Source organism: Stigmatopora argus, chromosome 3 (assembly GCF_051989625.1).
Source record: "Stigmatopora argus isolate UIUO_Sarg chromosome 3, RoL_Sarg_1.0, whole genome shotgun sequence".
NCBI lineage: Eukaryota > Metazoa > Chordata > Actinopteri > Syngnathiformes > Syngnathidae > Stigmatopora > Stigmatopora argus.
The window spans coordinates 7,569,704-7,590,289 of record NC_135389.1 but is presented as its reverse complement, the minus strand read 5'-3'; the positions used below and the strand labels follow the sequence as shown (position 1 = coordinate 7,590,289).

The following is a 20,586-nucleotide window of genomic DNA, read 5'->3' as shown; positions in this document are numbered from 1 at the left end:
TGATTCTTTCAATCAAAATTAACATTTATTTAATTATAGGTCATTTTTGTACGACAATCGCACAGTTTTCTTCTTTTTTTCATCATGAATGATGAGGTAGCACTGTATGGCATCATTCAATTGATTTGCAACCTTTGAGCAACGTTCAATATTTGGGTCTTGCTGCTCAAAGAGTGCGATGGCTTTATCTATGAGCGAAAACCCCTCGGCCAAGAGTTTCGTCTCGAATTTCTTCATGGGGACAGGCGTTTCCTCCTCCTCCTCGACACGTTGCTGAGCCTCCAACTCCATGAGGTCTTGGTTCCTCAATTCCTCCCCAAGGGACTCAAGCAATTCCTCGAAGTCCTCCTCCTGCAGGTCAAGCTCGAGTTTGTCACTTAGGCCGACAAGAGTGCTGAGAATTTCTTTATTGATGCCCTCCTGATCAAAGCCACGGAAGTCGTTGACGAACTGAGGGCATAGAGGCCTCCACACGGCGTTGAGGTTGACCTCGGTAACCTCACGCCATGATGCATCAATGTTTTTTACGCAGTTAAAGATGTTATAGGACTTCCAGTAGCTCCGTAAGGTCATCTCGGGGTCAGAATCCATTGCTTTCAAGGCCATCCTGTACGTCCGTCGGGTGTAATATTTCTTGAAATTGGCGATAACGCCCTGCTCCATCGGCTGCAGAAGTGAAGTTGTATTTGGCGGCAGGTACACAACTTTGACATCAGGATGAAAATCATCCAAGTGCGGGGGGTGGCCAGGGGCATTGTCCAGCACCAGCAGGATCTTGAATGGAATTCCATTTTCCCTGCAATACAACTTCACTTCTGGGATGAAATGGTGGAAGAACCAGTCCTCAAATACAGCGAGTGTCACCCATGCCTTCATGTTTGACATCCAGATAACGGGGAGAGAGCTTTTCGTCACGTTCTTCAGGGCGCGAGGGTTAGCTGCCCGATAAACTAGCAGCGGCTTCAGCTTGTAGCTCCCTTCAGCATTCGCCCCAAGCATTAAGGTTAGGCGGTCTTTAGCCACTTTATATCCGGGCATCGTCTTCTCCTCACGGCTAATGTAGGTCTTCTCTGGCATTTTCTTCCAAAAAAGACCTGTTTTGTCGACATTGAAGATCTGCTTAGCTGAATAGCCACCCTCCTCAATGATCTCCTTCAACACTTGGGGGAATCGCTCGGCAGCCTCTTTGTCCACAGATGCTGCCTCTCCGGACATGGACCCATGGTGGAGATTAGCCCTCTTCTTGAAACGGGAAAACCACCCGTGGCTGGCAGAAAACGTTTCTTCGGCAGCGCTTTCCCCAGCCTTAGCCTTGACATCCTCAAAGATAGATTTGGCCTTCTCCTGAATGAGCATAAGGCTCAGAGGAATATGCCACTGCTGCTGATCCTCGAGCCAAATGGTGAGAAGTTTCTCCATCTCTTCTATGATTTTCCCTCTTCTTTTACTAATGATTGTCGATTGCATCTGCACTGCAACTTTCACGTGTTCCATTATACGATCTTTCTGTTTATAAATGGTACCGACGGTCGAACGATTCAAGTTGTATGCACGTGCAACGCTCACCATTTTCTCACCCGCATCAAGCTTCTTTATTATTGCCACTTTCGTTTCAAATGAAATGGCTTGCCTCTTCTTTGCACTACCAGTCTCACTAGCAGCCTTTTGCTTTTCACCAACCATATTGAATAATGGATGCACTAGATATTTAATGATCAAAATGAAAAAAAAGTTCTTTGCGCACTGGAGATACGTTCACGCACTTCCGCAATGCAACGAACTGGGCAGAGGAAGGTGGATGCTGGGTGAGCTGAGCTGTCACAGCGCCAAGCATCGGTATTAGCGGCGGAAAGAAGCACTACTCTGAAAAAGGCGCGCAATACAAAATCTAATTTACAGCATCTCTTTCCGAACATTTTTAGAAATATGCCATATGCGCAGACATGTTCGTATGTACCGTTATTCGTAACTTGAATGTTCGTGAGTAGGGGATTGAACTGTACATTTTGAACATGTTGGCGTATCGAATGGCATGTTTCCGACTTTGCCTGCGGTACGCGAAGGCAACAGCAACCCTGGCGAGAGGAGGGTGGGATTCTCCGACCGTGGCGTCACCGCGTTTCCAGCCGTCTTGTGACGGGAACATCATGGCGTAGCGGCGATGTGGACCCACGGCTACACGGGTGGACACGGAGAAGTTTACGGACCAGTCACTCGACACTTTGGGAACATAACGAAGCTTTTCATCCAACGCGAACGGTGAAATACTTGTCCCAAAGTTTGGGTAAGTCGCCTTTCTCGGCAGTGATTTAAGATATCCGAATAAACTTCAGTGTTTTAACCAAATCTGCGCATTTCGTGTGAGTGGAACCAATTCGCTCTCGACGCTATTATCCACGTTTCCACTGTGTAGCACCGCTGGAATGTTTGTTTTTCCACAACTATCCACGAAACAAACATACTAACAACGTTGGTTGGTGACTTAAGCGCTCCGAAATAGTTTAATGAACCCAATGTATACCTCTTATGAAGGTTGATCAATTGAACGATGCTCCTTCAATTGCAGGATTTACATGTCAAACTTAACTGAATGAGTCTGTGCCTATCACATTTATATATTAAAAGTAATTCCAAATGTACTTTAGATCACAAATTACTCTTTAGCATTTTTTTTGTAAAGTTTAGTTTGGAAGTTTGCCATGTTAACACAGTACTCTGAAATCTTTGCTTGCTATTTTCTTTCAACACATGGTCATAGAAAGTCGTCTGCTGGGATATCCTTGAGTGTTTATCGTACTGCAAACAAAGAGAATTTGCGCCCTGGATTGTTATGGCAAAGCAGTGACATTTGATCAGCTGCCCATACAACATTGCCCTGATGATGACCCTTTAAATTCTATGTCAAATGCGTCCCTGAACAAGATGATTGTCTGAGAATGGGCTGCTCCAATAGCAATGCAAACCAATGACCACGATTTCTAATTTATTTAACTCATTAGCTCCTATTGATATTGATAGACGTCCAATCTAGTCCAACTGGGAGGGTTGGCGCCCCTCCCAGTCAAACACGTTTGGACGTCTGTTGCTGTAAATCAGGGTTCGGGAATCTTTTTGATAGAGAAAGCCTTAAACTATACAAATTTTCAAATGTTATTCATTGAGAGCCATACTTAGAATTTACAAAAAAACATTCATGAAAATGTGCATTTTTTAGTTATCTCACCACTTTTAAAGTACAAAAAGTCTCTGAATTCTTTTGATAATATTGTTATACTGTTGCTAATCAATGAGGATCAATGTGAGTATGCATGAAGAAGAGTTTAATGAAAAAAATAAGATTAAAGTACGCGTAAGTAGGTATTGTCAACGCCACAGTGCGGACATGACGCTTCTTATTGGTGTGTTCGGGACTCAGCTCTCTCACCAGCGATTTCCTTCCGTATTTTACATCACAGGTTGGCGGAGAGCTATATGCACCCATCAAAAGAGCTAGATCTGGCTCCCGAGCCATAGGTTCCCTACCCCTGCCGTAAATGGACTGAAATATGATCATTCTCTGCTAGTCCCCCCGTTAAAATGGCTGAGACCCCTATTGCAGAATATGGATGAATTAAATCTGCAGCACATCTGGAGTGAAGGTGATGGCCATGTGGAAGTCTTTATTCAGGATTTTCTGCTAATAAATTCCTAGTTTTTAAGATTTTCAAAGACGCGCGTTAAAAGTTCCCTGACATTGGTATCACCTTCTTTTTCCATGATGTAATACTCATCCTTATATAATTATAATTTCACAGTCTGACGTCATGTACCAAGATGACATCGAACAGCACGTACTTGCCATTTTAAGACATTAAACAGTAGGATGTTCTCCAAATGAAAGGACCACTGTACTTGGATTGTCAGTGTCACCAACAGTGAATAAGAGCCTGGAAATGTAACAGAACAGCGTAGAAGTTAATGTCCTTTGAAATGATTTGTTCAATAAATCGTTGTTGTGAATCTTGTCATTTATTTCATTTTTGGAGATCTGCAATTAAAGTATTCAAACTGTTAGAAGTGTTTACACAGAATATATAAAATCACTGATTTGTGGGTTTAATTCCTCTCCCTATGACTACTGTAGTTTTCGTTTTCTGAGTGCCTTTTCTTTCTTTTTTTAAATAAGAATTGTCATTTTTTGATAGCATGCTGTCCTCAAAATACCACATGTGGTAATGGAAAAAGAAAAAAACAATGGATATGAAGTATTCTTTGTGTTTCCAATTGTTTCAGCTTCATGGTCGGCCAGTATCTATGTGGTTGTCAGAGTCGGAAGTTGACTTTTGTAGATTATTCATGTCTGTTTTTCTTCCATTGGTTTTCTCTACTGTTGTCAGTGTTGAGAGTTTATTCCATCATTGTTTAATATGAAGCGGAATGGCGAAAGAGTGGTTAGCACATCCGCCTCACTGTTATGAGATCAAGGGTTCAGTCCAGGTTCTGGCCTTCCTTGTTCTTTCTCCCCGTTATACCTGCAAGGATTTTTTTTGTAGTAGTGTATTTCTGTTAAATTTGACTTCAACAATTGCATGTGTTTTGTTGTAACATTTGTGATGTTTAAACAATGACACAATGTGAAATAACTACTGAAATAAGTCAAATGGAGGGCAGTTGGTTCAAATAAAAGGAATGTTCCTACTTTCCAAATTAAACAACTGGTCACTAAGATGTTTGGCAAACCTACAGTTGAGAGAAATACTTGGGGACTTTAATCGCAGGTTATTTAAAGTCACAGTAAGAACCATTTACTGCCGTTTGCTAGGAGATTTTTACCAAATGCATGCCTTTGGGTTTCTTTTTTTTTAAATTCATCTTGACACCCTTATTTATCTTGGTCCTATGTCATTTGTTTATTCGCAGTGTAAAATTAGTGATGATGCAATCTGCTTGCTTAGTTTGAAAATAGCTGCAGGTTATTCCCTGAGCAGGCGCCTTGTAGTTGGCAACTACCACAAGTAGCGTACATTAAATATACAGCTTGCATCTAACTACTATTGGCAAGAGTCTTATGTATAGCATTGTGAAGAAATGTCTTAAAATTACAAATACTTTGCACTCTTTATCAACCTAAAGTCTTTAATATAGCTGTTGTATTTTTATGCAAATGTACAGCACTCTCCTTTGATTGTGCTAACAAACCAGGGAACTGTACGTATCTTGTTGGACGTCAAGGTGGCAAGGATCAAACTAACAGCTTAGGGATTAGTGGATAACTGTAACTACCAAACAGGTCACTTTAAAATAGCTTACTAATGGCTGTAAGTAGGAACATCTATTTTTATTTTGTAAACCAAAACCTTAAAAATTCTTATTGAATCATTTCCTCCAACAATTATCATCATTATTTCCGGCGAGGAGTACTCTGAAATTTTTAGAACCGAAGTCAGCTGGGACAGGCTGCAGCATCCCTGCGACCCTTGTGAGGATAAGCGGGTCAGAAAATGATTGAATGAATGAATGAAAAAAAAGTTGATATAGTATGTACGGTATGACAAGAATATTTCTCTCTGTCCAAATCTTTTCTTTTAAAGTGCTTCATCACTGGCTGTTGCATGACTGACTGATTGTGAACCTCTCAGAAACGAGGCCCTATAGCCTGAAGCTATTGTTTTCATGTTGTTGTTTCTCCTTTGTTCAACGTTAGACTGGTTCGCTCAGGGTTTGAGCAACAGAATATTGTTGCCCTTTGGATAGCAGGAATACTTGAGTGTCCCCTCTCACTGCCTAGAAGGACTTGAGCTGATGCTTTTGAGCAGCCATTATAATGGTCTACCCTCACATAATGTTTTCTTTATTGTCTGTATGCTTCTAGAAATCATATGATTTTCCTTTTTTTTGCCCAAGGGGCTACAGTATTTTTAACCATTCGTGTTCAGTGTTTGAGGGGAGGTGTTGTTTACATGCCATGTGGAGTGTAGCGCTGCATTTTCTTTCTCTCTGAGTCAAAACACCCTGCTAGCAACAACAATAACTAACTTTGTGCCTGGCACTGCCTGCTTGACTACTCTAAGAGCTATGTCTATGGGGAACTTCACACAGTAGTACATTGTTTTTTTTAGAATGTTTGGACTTTGAGAAATCTCTCTTGATATGCATTTTACACAGATGGCATATTTACATATGGACCAGGTTAGTTACACAACTGATCCTTCACTGTCCTCCTTTCTCCCCCCACCCCAAAATACTCATTAATCCATCAAGTAGATCTGGATCTTAGGAAGGATTGTGTTTGACTTCACTGTATTGAATTTAAGACTCAGCTTTTATTTTTCTTATAACGCAACCAGCGAGCTACTAGTTAGATTGCAGCATTTTGTTAGGAACTGCATTCTGAAAAGTTATATCAGGATCTATAGATAGATTTTGCTTCCCTATAATTAAGCGTTCTTTTTGCCTAAGTCCCTGCTCTGTTTGTGATGATGGCTACACACAAGGTCTAGTTTAGTGCTGACAGACAACCATATCTCACACCTCTATCTAAGCAACATGCCTGGCCTTGTGTAAGGATCTTTCTTGCTCAAAGCAGGGTTTCTTTTTGCCTTGCATTGCATTCAGCAGTGTGTCAGAGGGTTGTTTTCATTGTAATCCTGCTATGGGGACCCAAATGAAAGTACTTATAGATATTTTGTTTAATGTATGTACATACATAGTATCAATTGTGGGACTTGCTACATCAGGACCAGGATGTCTTGCTGTGATCGATTATTTTTATAATGAATTCTGGTATGCGCCAGAGAATGTTAGAAATAGGCCAACAGCGTTCAGTTCGTGCGGCCACGCTCAAACACTTTACTGGTATCCAGTAGGATTACAACTATAAAAGCACTACTGCCAGTCTACCTCTGAATTAGATTAGAACTTTATTTAATCCCGTATTTGGGAAATTTCCTTGGTTGCAGTAGCAAGACAGACACAGAAGACATTGTAGACCTAGGTAAAAAACTGTAGCCACACACAGAAAGTCCACAAGGTGGGGACCTTCTGCAGACTGAGGTTACTCTGTTGTTGTTCAAAAGGAGAGAAAAAACCAAGATACATTTATGTGATCAGATCAAAATCCAAATATTAATCAAGGTGCAATTCTGCAGAATTATGCTAATGATCAATTCATCCTTAAAAGCACTGCCATAAGATTTAGGTACAATTTCACATTTCTACTGCATTAAAAATGGTGGGAAATTCCTTCAAAATAATCATTGTATTGAGTCAGATATTATATGCCAATGGTGGAAATCCAATTTTTAGATTCCGCTGACTTTTTTGTAAGTAGGGACTGACAGAAATGGTTAGATTTTATTTGCTTTACAAGTAAATGATTACTTATTAGACTGCATTATACGTCTATTTTGGGTGCCTATTTCAGATTATATGATTAGAATACATTTTGTAAAAGGAAAACAACTTTTTATCTTACTGGAACTATGTATATTTTGTTTGACATGATGGAATTATTGCTGAATTTTGTGAAAGGTTGAATGTTTAGTAGATGGTCATTTAAGAAAAACACTTCTTATGCACATGCACACATTCCCTATATGTTAGTATAAGTTACAGTCATTTTTCTGGGCTGTACCTTCCCCTAGCCTTCTCCATCTTTCGTATGTTTCATTGGATGCTTATTTTATGACGTGGAAAATTTGTCCGCAGGAATTCTGAAATAACAGTGTTAGGACTGTGGGTGGTTTCCATCAAGTTTGAAAATGTGTCCAGTTTCGGCCACTCCCAGGATGTGAGACAGGCGTTTCAATAAAGAGCGTTTGTATGCGCCTGCGACATTTTGAGGGCGAAAATGAAGTCTCCTTGAATTGAACTAGTAGATAATCACATAAAGATTTTGTCTGCAGTTTAGAGATGGAAATGTGTGTCCATGTAAATGAGTGCTTGTCCATTTGTAGTTGTCCTTGCATGGATAATGGCTTTTGAATAACCCGGAAAAAGGGATCCACTATGCTGTTCTGGCATATGTCCAAGAATGGGACCCTAAATTTCATCTTGACTTCACTTGCAAACAAAGTGTCTACTGTCTTATGGTTGGAAAATTAATAAGGCGAGATTTCATTCACCAGATTCTTATTAAAGTGGATTTTATGCCTAATTATTTTATCATGTTACAAATGAATAGGCTGTAATTGATCTATTTTGTGGGGTGGCATAGCTCAGTGGTAGAGTAAGTCCCTGCTCTGGAAACCGAGTCTAAGTATCCTTGAGTAAGATATTGAACCCCACAGTGTGTCTGTCATCAGTAGGTGAATGATGATCTTATGTCAAAAGTCCTTTGAGTGCCATAAAGGTGGAAAGGCACTATAAAATGAAAAGTCCATTTACCAATTGTTGAACAAATCAATGTACCCGAACCACTCCTTATTGTTTTCGCTTTTTTTCCCAGTTTTTTTGTAGAGCCTGAAGATGATGGCGGATGCCAGCGATATGTTGGCAGCTGCTCTTGAGCAGATGGATGGCATTATAGCAGGTTCGTAACTGTGCTTAAACAGTGTAAAGTCCAAAGGTCTACAAGACTAGAAGACTCTGCTGTGGTCCACTTCATTTCTAGAGAGATGACAAATAATAATCCATTTGACCCAAATGTTATGTTGTTGAATTGTTTCCACATTTTCACTGTGAGGCATCTATCTTCGGACATGTTCACAAGGGGTGCACTTAAGTTTAAATGATTAATGAATGGAGGTAATGATGTCATTGCTATTTTGGGTAACATGACAGGTTTTTGGGGATCATAATACTCTTAACCAATGGACTGTCTATCCCACACCTCAGATTTTCAAATCACCGAATGTCTAGTGTACAAAATGTTCACTGGCCGTCTTTTATGGCAGTATTAATAGAACTGGCTGTTTTCTTTCACTCTATATTCCTGTTGTCCCTAATACTGTTATGCTTCTTTACATTAGGATCCAAGGCTCTTGATTATTCCAATGGGATGTTTGATTGTCAGTCACCTAGCTCTCCTTTCATGGGCAATTTACGGGCTCTTCACCTTTTGGAAGACCTTCGAGGTATACTGGAGTTGCTGGACAATGATGGACGGAACACTCTTCGCTGCCAAATCCCTGACTCAACAGCTGAAAGTCTGGTCGAGTGGCTCCAGGGGCGCCTGGTAAGTGCCTCCAGACAGCGCATTGCATTTTAGTGACAGCAGTTTAGCCTTACTGCAGATCATTCTCATAAAAAATGATTTAATGTCAAATGGCTCTTGTACTACATGACGTCATAAGTTTTGGCTTAGCAATTTAGTTGTATATGTATATTATACAAACACCATGACTGTGTTGTATTTGCATCTTTTAAAATTGGCTGTTTGCTTGGATTGCTTTAATATCTGGCTTGATTTCTGCATGTTTGCACATTGTTCTGCCAACGTTACTTCAACCAGAGAAGTAGACAGACATTAATTTATAGCAGGCGACAACTAAATTGTTTGCTAAGTGGAAACAGGACGGCTGTATTTGTAGAGTTCTGTTGGCATGCATGAACTGTTGTCTTTTGTCACAAGAAAAATGCTGATTCGAGCTGTTTGGAGAGAGGGATGGTCCACTTCCAGCTAGATGCCATAGTTCTTATGGAATGCTTTGATCCACTCTAGACAGCAGTTTCTATGTGGGCCTTCCTTTCAATAATAAAAGATTTTATTTGTGCTGGGCAAAATTTTCAACCGTGAGACCTTTTAACCCAAGCCAGGCATGTAATATAGTCGTTACTTTCCTCAACTCATACACGTCAGTATCTAATATCCCTCCGGGTTCTAAAATAATCCATCTGTCTTTTCTCATTATAGTCCAATGGGCACCTCTCTGTGGGAGCGGGTGACCACTATCAAGAGAGGCTTACCCGAATTGAAAGTGATAAGGAGTCACTGGTGCTTCAGGTAGAGCCCGGGGACACGAAAACACTTCTACTTTTTCAAAATGAGTTTTAAAACAGACCGATGTCTTTCTCACGTGTAGGTGAGTGTGTTAACTGACCAAGTGGATGCTCAGGGGGAGAAGATTCGGGACCTTGACTTGTGTTTGGAAGAGCACAGGGAGAAGCTCAACACAACCGAGGAAATGCTACAACAGGTAACATGAAGTCACAAACACTACAGTGGTAACTTGACATACGAGTGCCCTGACATACAAGCAACTTGAGATACGAGTAAAATTTTGGGCAAATATTTATCTTGAGATACAAGACAAATTCCGATACACGAGCATACAGCGGACGTGAAAGGCTGCTCATAAGAACAACATGGGCACTGTCTCTCTGGTCGCAACTCTCGTGTATTGTCTCTCTGGTCGCAACTCCCTCGTGTCATCTCTCTATGAGTACTGGGCGGAGCGTTGCATTTTTTTCAGTGTTTTTCTCCCGTTAGTCAGTGCGAAGGGCGTATATACTACTTCTCGTTGGCAAGTTGTCATGCGTTATCCTATCGTGAGGACATTGTGCATCATTTTGTGAATATTTTGAAGGGAAGACAAAAACAAACACCCCTCGAAGGGTTGCATCTGAAAGTCAGGGTGGAGGCGGGGCAAATAGAACCAATCTGGGAGAAGAAAGGTATAAAAATGTAAAAAGAAATTAGAATTAAGGTTAGATTAAAGTAATTTTTGAATGTCTGCATCGTAATCCAAGTTCATTTAAATGTGTTTATGTCATGTTACGAGCGCGTTGCCCTGCAAAAAGTTCCCGCCTCCCTCTGTGTCCCTCTCTCTCCCCTCCGCTAAATCCGTCTAAATTTAGTACTATTAAACCACTAGTTATTTGTTACTTTGTTAATCGATGGCAAATTAGAACAAATACAAATGTTTTTCCAATCCATTATCCTGTTTTTGGTGTTTTTTCAGAGGGTTGGAATGCATTAATTTGTTTTTAATTCATTTCTATGGGAAACGTTCATTTGAGTTACGAGTAAATCGACATCCGAGCTCAGTCCCGGAACGAATTAAGCTTGAATCTCGAGGTACCACTGTATACTGTAGCCGTTTTGTTCGTCTATGGCAGGGGTCACCAAACTACGGCCCGCGGGCCGGATACGGCCCGCCGGCACATTTGGACCGGCCCTCTGAACAATACCAGAGACGCTATCGGATTTTTTAATTTTTTTTTTAAATTTTTTTTTTTTAATTTTTTTTTTTTTTTGGATGCGGCCCGCCGGCACATTTGGACCGGCCCTCTGAACAATACTAGATACGCTATCGGATTTTTTTTCCTATTTGGCCTTGAAGACTGGGACGTTTTAATCTTGTGTTTGGTTCATTGCACCCCTGCTGAGCCCACAAATCATCCCAGTGAAGCGGGGCTTCGCATTGCTTCTTTGGTGACACGCGCGGGGAGAGTGTTTCCCTTTGATGCATGCGGGCACGTCCACCATTGCATGCACGAGCAGTGTTACCGAGACATCTGGACGATCGCAGGTGAGGGCGGAGCCCTGGGACCATCGCGGACTATTCAAGCATATTAAAACTGCAACCTGTTTGAGAACGGAATAATGGCGAAAAAGTTAGGTGAGAGAAAAATTGATTCAGAATGCAGGGTATTTAACCTGGAGTGGACAAACAATTATTTTTTTGTTTAATGCAAAGAAAAGGCTGTTTGTCTCATTTGTCAAGAGACGGTGGCGGTATTCAAAGAATACAATCTTTGCCGACACTATGAATCCCGTCACAAAGACAAGTACGATAGATTGCAAGGCCAAATACGAGCAGACAAACTCTCAAAGCGAAAAAGTGGACTACTATCTCAGCAGAACCAGGCATCCGTTCGGGCCAGCTTTTGGGTTGCTAAATTGATAGCAAGCAGCGGTAAGCCTTTCACTGACGGAGAGTTTGTTAAGAAATGTATGGATACTGTCGCGGAGGAGGTGTGTCCCGAAAAGAAAGATGCATTTAATGCCGTAAGTCTGTCGGTGAGTACAATGACCAGACGCGTTGAAGAAATCGGGAGTAATGTATATGCCCAGCTGCAGCAGAAGACAAAATAATTTGACTTTTTTTCATTAGCACTGGATGAAAGCACGGACGTGCAAGACACAGAGAAACTGCTCATTTTTATTCGTGGAGTTAGCGCAAACTTTGAGATTTGCGAGGATCTGGCAGCCCTCCAAAGTCTCAAAGGGACTACAACGGGAGAGGATATTTTTGACAAAGTGTGCCAAACCATGGAGAAGTTGGACCTGGACTGGTCAAAGCTAGCTAGCATCACGACTGACGGGGCTCCTAGCATGGTGGCCGAAACTCGCGGTCTAATAATGGGACGCATGAACCGGGAGTTGGAAAAAAGGGGTCTCACCGCCCCGCTACGAGTCCACTGCCAAATTCACCACCAAGCACTGTGCTGCAAAATGTTGACGTGGGATTCTGTAATGACGGTTGTGGTGTCGTGCATAAACTTCAGAGCAAAGGGAGAAGATTGTGCATGGCACAACAGAAAGTTAATGTTCCATGGCTTTTTTTTCTATGAAGAACCCAGAGAGAGTTATTTAGTTATTATTTATTTCATAAATAGTGTTATTTATTTCCTGTTTTTTCTGTGAAGAACTCAGAGAGGGTTATTTAGTTATTATTTATTTCATTAATAGTGTTATTATATGTTTCCTGACTTTTTTTCTGTAAAAAACCTGGAAAGGGTTATTTGGTTGTGTGGCTTTCTGGAAAACAATAAAAAAAAATTAAGCTCCCCTACGATCGTCACACTTTTTCTGTTACAAACTGACACCGGCCCCCCATCAGAGAAGGGAAAAGTTATGTGGCCCTCACAAGAAAAAGTTTGGGGAGCCCTGGTCTATGGCATGCTAACAGGAATGGTCGTCCATGTCATGAGATGGTGAGTTTTTCCTAATACTGATCTTGATTTTGCATTGCAGGAGCTTATGTGCCGAACAGCCCTGGAAACCCAAAAGATGGAGCTTGTGTCAGAGTTGTCCAACATGAAGTTGAAACTAAATTCCTTTCAGAAAGAGAGACTGGACTTTGATGAAAGATTTCGGGACAGTGAGGTATGTCGGCAAATTCCACAGACAGCAAGACTGTTTGTGTCTTGTATAAGCGTTTTCCCTTGTTTTCACCCCAAAACCTACACACATTTTCATCAATTTCATTCATTTTCCAAACCACTTATCCTTTCAGGGATTGCGGGGGTGCTGGAGCCTAACCCAGCTAACAATGGGCACCATGCAGGGGACACCCTCAATCAGTGATCAGCCAATCGCTGGGCACAAGAAGACTGACAACCATTCACGCTTACACCTTGGGGCAATTTAGACCAGCTTAGCAAGCATGTTTTTGGGATGTGGGAGGAAAGCGGAGTACCCGGAGATAAAGCCATCTAACCCCGGGAAAAAAATGCACACTCCACACAGTGAGGACCCACATGGGATCGAACGCTTGACTGCAGAACTGTGCAGCCGACATGCTAAACACTTGTACACTGAGTTGCACACACATTTCAAAATGCAAAAAAACTATTGCAAACAAACCGTAATTTGAGAATTTTGGATCTTAACTACAAATCCTTTGAAAATAAAGTATAAAGAATGTGGAAAATGTGTGTCTGTATTCCCATCTGTGTTCAATATATTTTTTAGCATTCCTTGAAAGAAGTATTTTATCATTTTCTCCTTTCAGGATTTAATTCTGGAGGTTAATGAATTGCGATACAGAATGACCGAGCTGGAGAGTGAAAAGCAGCAATATGAAAATAATCTTAAAACAACTAAGGTGAGTTATTAAATTGAAACAAATGGGTTTTATTTATTTATTTTTTTAAATACCTGCAATATCGATTTACTTTGCTTGGCTTGTTTTTTCTTTACTGCAAATGTCCCAATAGAACCGTATTTGGGTTGCAACTAATGACCACTGGTTTGAATAATTGAATAATCTTAAAAAAAAATTGCATTCACAAATTAAGACAATACTACTAAAACCAGGTTTAACTGATATGAAGAATTTTAACCAAAAAAAGCAACACATTGCTTTATAATCGATATCTTAATAGGACATAGTTCCTGCGACTACAAAGAACTGAAAGTAGACAAACTGTGGCTTTTGCTAGAAGAGATTCTTCTCAGAAGACTTTTTGCCCATTGAGGCCACTCATACATTTGACAAGAGATGTAGTTCATTCCAAAGGTTTATTTTGGGCTTGTGGTCTGGGCTTTGAAGTTCTTTCCCATAAAACATGACTTACTGTTCTACTGACGTACACTTAGTTATGCTGGGTCTTCCACACACTGTTCCTACAAAGGTTGGTAGAATGAAAGTGTCCAAAATGTATTGATGAATCATGGGAACTTACTTTGCTACAGCCTGTCCCAATACGCCTTAGCGTACAAGTGTATCGCTTTTAACTTGATGGTCTTGCACATTTTCTCTCATTTTCTTGGTTTTTCCTTCCGCAAGTCTTTAATGGCCAAGCTTTCTAGCCAGAAAATCAAAATGGGCCAGATGCAGTATGAGAAACAGAGGAAGGAGAACAAAGTGCAGGCTCTGAAGGTTGGCGTTTCTCAGGATCACTGTTGTCTGCTGTATGATTATGGGTTTGACCTCTCCCTTCCTTCAGCTCCTCCTCTAATTCTTTAAGGATGCCAAAGGTTTTTGTTGCTTTGCAGAACTCATTTAACCCTTTTAACCAAGTCCACATTTGGTACAATAAAAAAATAAAACTAAAGTAAAGTTATAAGAAGATTTCAGACTTTAAAAAAAGCTTGATTTCCATTGCTCGAATGTATTTTCATGCCTGGTTCCAACACCTAATGTTTTCCTTTATAATTCCACCACCCACAACATTACCTATATAGGAGGTGACTCTCTTTCTCTTATTTGCAATCTCCTTGATCCTCGCTCCTCTTTTTTACATGTGGGTCATTCCAAAATTGGTGGACGTTATATATCCCATCCTTAAAATTCTAAATAATCCTCATACAAAATAGTCAATTTGTGTACAAAATGTAAATCTACATTTTTGGCCTGGAACCATAAACAAGAAAAAAAAGGCGTAAAAATATTTTTCTAAATAATAAGTCTGGCACAAAGTCATTAAAATGACATTTAAATTTCATTTTGGTGAGCATTGTTATTTGTTTCATTGTTGTCACTTGTAACTGTGGTAACAGTTGTTTTAGCAAGCATAGTATTTCAAATATTATTCATTATTCTTGATACTTGTGTCCCATAACATGCACACAATAATAGAAGAAAGCAGTGAATAATTAGATACACCACACTTGACCTCAGCAGAGCAAGGAATTGGTTAAGGAAATATATATTACCTCTATTTTTCATACTTTTATCTTTAAACCCCCAAAAAATTAGCCATGTGATCCGAATAAGATAACATTTTTTTTAATTACCCCCTCAACTATCTTCACAAGTAAGTTTGTCTTAGTCACCAGTAATAGCTACTAACTTCATCCTGAAGACAAAGCCAAAATTAGTACAGATAAGCAACCCAGGTACTGTGATCATGCCAAATAAACAAGTAAACATCAAATAAATCGCATAATTAAAAAAAAATAACTTTAGACTGTGAGATCAGCTATGAAGCCTTTCATAGTTGATGATTTATTATTGATGAGAATGTTCATCAGAAATCTAGAAAAGTTAAAGCTTATTTTCCAAGAACATTGAAGTCAAAATGTCCTCCATTCCTGGAATGACTCAAGTCAACTTAGCAGCGAGAAGGTTGCACAATAGGACAAGTGAGACGCACCCCCGGTGTGCCTTTCTTACCCCCCATAGGACACGTCATCATCTGTGAACCTTTTGGTGTTGTTTTTTTTGTGGTGTGAAGTTAGGCCGGGTGTCTTTGAGAAGACAATGAAATCACACGTGTTTTGCATTTGACAGGAGGAGCTCGTCAAACTGAGAAGGCAACTGGAAGGCAAAGACAAAGAGGGTAAACTACAGGATGAGACAGGTTTCAAAGCCGTGGCCTCAAGCAGTCCCGATCCTACTGACAGAGGTAGGAAACGTTGTTTAGCGATGAGCGCATGCACATGAACTTTTCAGTTGTTACAAGGCCGATGAATTGCCAAGGTTTCGGGGTCCTATTTATCGGAAGTCCCAACTGACAGCAGATTGTTTTATTCTCCCAATGTGTTGCTCTTTATTCTCTCATCCAGATGAAACTCTTAGAAAGAGGCTGAAGGAAAAACGTAAGAGGGTTTATGCTTCTATTCGTTATTGCACCCATCTCAACCTCTGTTTGCATGAACGAGCATGAGCCATGTGAACTCTGCTTGTCCATTACTCTATTTGCCCATCAGAGCGCTAATATGCCCGGAGAACATCACAATTCGCTTAAACTAGGTTGTTTTTATGCCGTTTCTCAGGATCTAAACCGAACCAAGCCAACATCGTCCTCAAGGCCGTCAGTGTGTTTTTAACATTGTAATCTGGTACAGCAACATGGCCTGATATAAGCTTTGTGGTTTTTGACAGGAATGAGGAATGAAATGTGTTTGCAACCTTTCAGGCTGTTCACTCATCCTTCTGCCTCAAACTCTGAAGATCACCCCAGTCCCCCTAACTTCTCTAAACATTTCCTTCTCACACCAGTGACCAATGTGTGTCCTGCTAACCCATGTAGCTGTCGTGTTCATTGGTCTGTGACATTGTTTGACTGTCTCCATATTTGTGCCTTGACTGTCACTATTGACTCTTATATTCACAGAAGTTATTCTATTAATGTTGATGTCACTAAATGCATGAAGAAAAATCAGTCGTTAAGATTGATGATCAGATGCTTCATCTTTGTTTATTTTCTAATGTCCTAAGTAGGGGTCTTGAGATGATGATTTATTGCAACACTGGATCTCCCAATAGGTTATCAATATGCTCCCATCAAAGATCAATACATGGTTTTAAAAAGGTGGCATAGTTAAAGACAGGGAACCAATAGTTGGCCACTGAAATGTTCCTCTAAAAGTGTATGTTATAAAAGTCACTCTTTTATTTAGGTTAGAACTTTATTTCATCCCGTATTTGGGGAATGTCTTGGTTGCAGTAGCAAGACAGACACACAATACATTGTAGAACTAGGTAAAACACTGGAGCCACACACTGGAAGTCCACAAGGTGGGGACCTTCTGCATTCTTTACAACAAGGTAGCAATAACATAGTGCTACTATATTTGTTTACAGAAATGTTGCACTGAAATATTCTCATTCCGTGAGGAAGACACCTTTTGACAGATTATCCACAAGTGTGCAATCCAGTGCAAAAACTAAATATTGTTTATTGTTCCATTTAGAAATAGCTTGCTTTTCACTTTAGTAGTTATCTTGTAAGTTGATTTCCTGACCCATGTTGCAATTATAAATTTATAAAAAATATAATCAAAAAAACACAAAGTTAGGTCTGTTTTCTCTTAGATTTTAGTTGCTTTAATCAACCGGTTATTTTCACTTGGCTAATATTTGTTGTTACTCATTAGATGTGGAAGTGCAGCGAATGAAGAAAGCTGTTGAATCGCTGACTGTGGCAAATGAACAGAAGGTATAGTTGCTGTTAATTTCCTAGTGATAAAATATGCTCTTTGCCTTTTGTTAGTTGAGCAAACTCTTGTTGTTTGCAGGACTATAAGATTGAGGAACTCAAGCAGTCACTGTTGCGATACAAGAAGGTTCAGGAGATGGTGATGTCAGTGCAAGGAAAAAAAGGTTTGTCATGTCTGGAAAACTCATTATAATGTCAGAAAATTTAAAAAAAATGAGATCAATTTCACAATTATAGTAGCGACAAAAAATAATTCCAGATTTTAGGTTTATGTATTTGTATCAAATCTTGAATACCTCATTGCTTGTAGCTAATAATACAAAATTGGTAGCTAATTGTAGGTTTTTTTTGTCTGTGCTTTAGGTGTCATCCCCTCAAAGTGCATTATTCTGTAATATCACGTGCTTTCTTGCAATGCTTTTTTTAAAACATTGTTTTGCAGGGATTTCAAATGAAAACGTGGCATCACATGCTGATGGCGCTGCTTCAAGCTTGTCATCAATCCATGTTTTTGCTGACCCAAATGAGCTTACAGATGGTGACGATCAAAGGAAAAACCTAGATGAGGTTTGTCCAGTGCAATGTAACAAATGTTTCTAAGATATATGTACATTATAACTAACTACAGATACTACGTATTGCATGTAAAAACCTCGTTGCACGCCCGAGTGAACTCAATTTTCCTTAAGAACAGCCGTTAAAACATTATCACAACCACTTCACATATTTTTGAAATTTTGACATGCTAACATCCCATTTATTTAATTACTCTATTTTTGGCACCGGAGAGTAAGCGTTAATTCAATGAATGGCCTATCTTAAAATTTGTTTCATTTGAAAGGTGTACTGGATTATAAAATGCAGTAATGGTGGTAGTGATAGTGGTAGAATTAGTAGTAGTAGTAGGGGATTATGAAATAGGGGGAGTTTTGCTAAAGGCAATTTCATACAATGATAAACAAATATTGAACCATATATAAGGCGCACTGCTGGCTTTTGGGAAAATTGAAGACTTGCGCCTTATAGTGCAGAAAGTACGGCATTTCTGTTCTCTCGCTGTGCAGTTAATACAAGAGACCTGTATGGAATGTTAGCATAGGCAGAGTACACTACTTAAAAGTAGTTGTTTTTGGTGTGTCTTTTGTGCAGCTAGAGATCCTCAATGGACTGTGTGAGGATCATTCACCCTCGTCCAGCCCTTCGGAGCGTGAGCGAGTCACCGACTCTGCAGCTACAGATGTAGATAGGTAAAACATTATGGTATTCTCCCCCAAAAAAGGCCACCTGCTTTATCTTAAATATTTGAATGTAGTATTTATTTGTTTGGATCTTTTCTTAAAAAAATACATTTTTGGGGGGGGGATCATTTTACTTGTGTTTATATATACGTTAAATGTGCTGTAAATGTCACTCAAACTTATGGGTTGGTCATTTTTATATATGAATATTGTCCTGAATGTTTGAACATTTTTTCTTTTTTTTGAGTTAAAGAATTTGCAATGAAACAAAAAATGTATTTACTTATTAAGTAAATATTACCATAAAGTATAGATAAATAACCCCTCCTACTTCGCGTTGTTGGCCAGGATAGGCCCAGTGCTCCCGCGACCCTTGTTAAAATAAGTAGCTCAGAAAACAAATACAGTGGTACCTCTACATACGAGCTTAATTCGTTCCGGGACTGAGCTCGTATGTCAATCTTCTCGTAACTCGAACGAACGTTTCCCATTGAAATGAACTAAAAACAAATTAATTCGTTCCAACCCTCTGAAAAAACACCCAAAACAGGATATGATACTTTTTTTTCAGTGTACAAAGAACATTAGATGTGTACGAATATTTTTCATTTTGAGCGTTACATACCGCAATGAGCTCTGCTCAAATATTTTCAAAGTTTTACTGATCTGATGATCTCTACAGCGGTCAAGATACAAGCAAGTCTGGCAGCCATGAACCTATGGAAAGAAGCTATACAGATAAGGTAAAGTGCACTGGTGAAAAAGATAGTCCACTTCATTGCATCCTTTTTCATTTATCAGTATATTTCCAGTACGTTCGATATAATTTAAAATTTCCATCTCATAAACCCTGCATTAGTAACATTATAATTATTCTGCAAATTTGACTATAGCAGATCAATTTGTGGACACGCTATAGACACTGTTTTGTGTATCCGCATTTGTCCTATCCTAGGACGCACGTGTGGACGTCACACAAACAGTTGACAAACCACCAGTAAATTCTACTGCAGTCTCGCTCGTTACCACAGAGGATGACAGCTTTGGCTCTAAAAAGGCTCGCTCATCTTTCGGAAAGGGCTTCTTCAAGCTACGTGGAGGCAAGAAAAGTGGAAACTCGCAGAATCTTGGTAAGCAAAAAAGCAAGGTAGCTGAACATTTATTTTTCTCTTCCACTGTGGACTTTTTTAAAATGCATCAAGACACTCCCTTGGGATGAGCTACATAGCCCATCATTAGTACCTAGCTGCAAGCCACGTTTCTCATTTGATTGTTTGCCTGGGTTTATATGCGCTTTGTCCCCTGTATGCACTCCTATTTGAGTACAGTGGTACCTCGACATACGAGTGCCCTGACATACCCACAATTTGAGATACGAGTAAAATTTCAAGCAAATATTTATCTTGAGATACGAGACAAATTTTGATATACGAGCATACAGCGGACGTGGGAGGCTGCTCATAAGAACATCATGGGCACTGTCATTTCCGACTCCCTCATGTAACGTCTCTGGTCGCAACTCCCTCGTGTAATGTCTCTACGAGCACTGAGCGGAGCGGTGCATTTTTTTTGCATGTTTTTTTCCCGTTTCAGTGCGAATGGCGTATATACTACTTGCCGTTGGCAAGTGGTCGTGCATTATCCTATTGTGAGGACGTTTGTGTGCATCATTTTCAGAATATTTTGTAGGGGATACAAAAGCAACCAACCCTCGATAGGTTCCATCTGAAAGTCAGGGTGGAGGCGGGGCACATAGAGTCGGGAGAAGAAAAGCATAAAAATTAAAAATTAAATTCGAATTAAGTTTAGTATAAGG

At 39.9% G+C, this 20,586-nt stretch overlaps 1 protein-coding gene across 6 annotated transcripts in view; it reads left to right on the top strand.

Annotated features, from left to right (window-relative positions):
* The first annotated feature begins 2,066 nt into the window (after positions 1-2,066).
* The window catches only part of ppfibp1b (PPFIA binding protein 1b), a 30,244-nt gene continuing 11,724 nt past the window's right edge, over positions 2,067-20,586 (top strand). For 2 of the 6 annotated variants that reach the window (XM_077596780.1, XM_077596778.1), the window contains exons 1-16: positions 2,067-2,284; positions 8,426-8,509; positions 8,949-9,154; positions 9,833-9,922; positions 10,002-10,115; positions 12,899-13,030; positions 13,659-13,751; positions 14,436-14,528; positions 15,882-15,996; positions 16,157-16,189; positions 17,471-17,532; positions 17,612-17,696; positions 17,975-18,099; positions 18,682-18,779; positions 19,453-19,513; positions 19,726-19,900. In XM_077596780.1, the coding sequence (XP_077452906.1) occupies positions 8,446-8,509; positions 8,949-9,154; positions 9,833-9,922; positions 10,002-10,115; positions 12,899-13,030; positions 13,659-13,751; positions 14,436-14,528; positions 15,882-15,996; positions 16,157-16,189; positions 17,471-17,532; positions 17,612-17,696; positions 17,975-18,099; positions 18,682-18,779; positions 19,453-19,513; positions 19,726-19,900 (1,546 nt within the window). In that variant the 5' untranslated portion in view covers positions 2,067-2,284; positions 8,426-8,445. The remainder of the gene's footprint in view (positions 2,285-8,425; positions 8,510-8,948; positions 9,155-9,832; positions 9,923-10,001; positions 10,116-12,898; positions 13,031-13,658; positions 13,752-14,435; positions 14,529-15,881; positions 15,997-16,156; positions 16,190-17,470; positions 17,533-17,611; positions 17,697-17,974; positions 18,100-18,681; positions 18,780-19,452; positions 19,514-19,725; positions 19,901-20,586) is intronic. The other 4 variants (XM_077596782.1, XM_077596779.1, XM_077596783.1 and 1 more) reach the window with 4 other exon arrangements.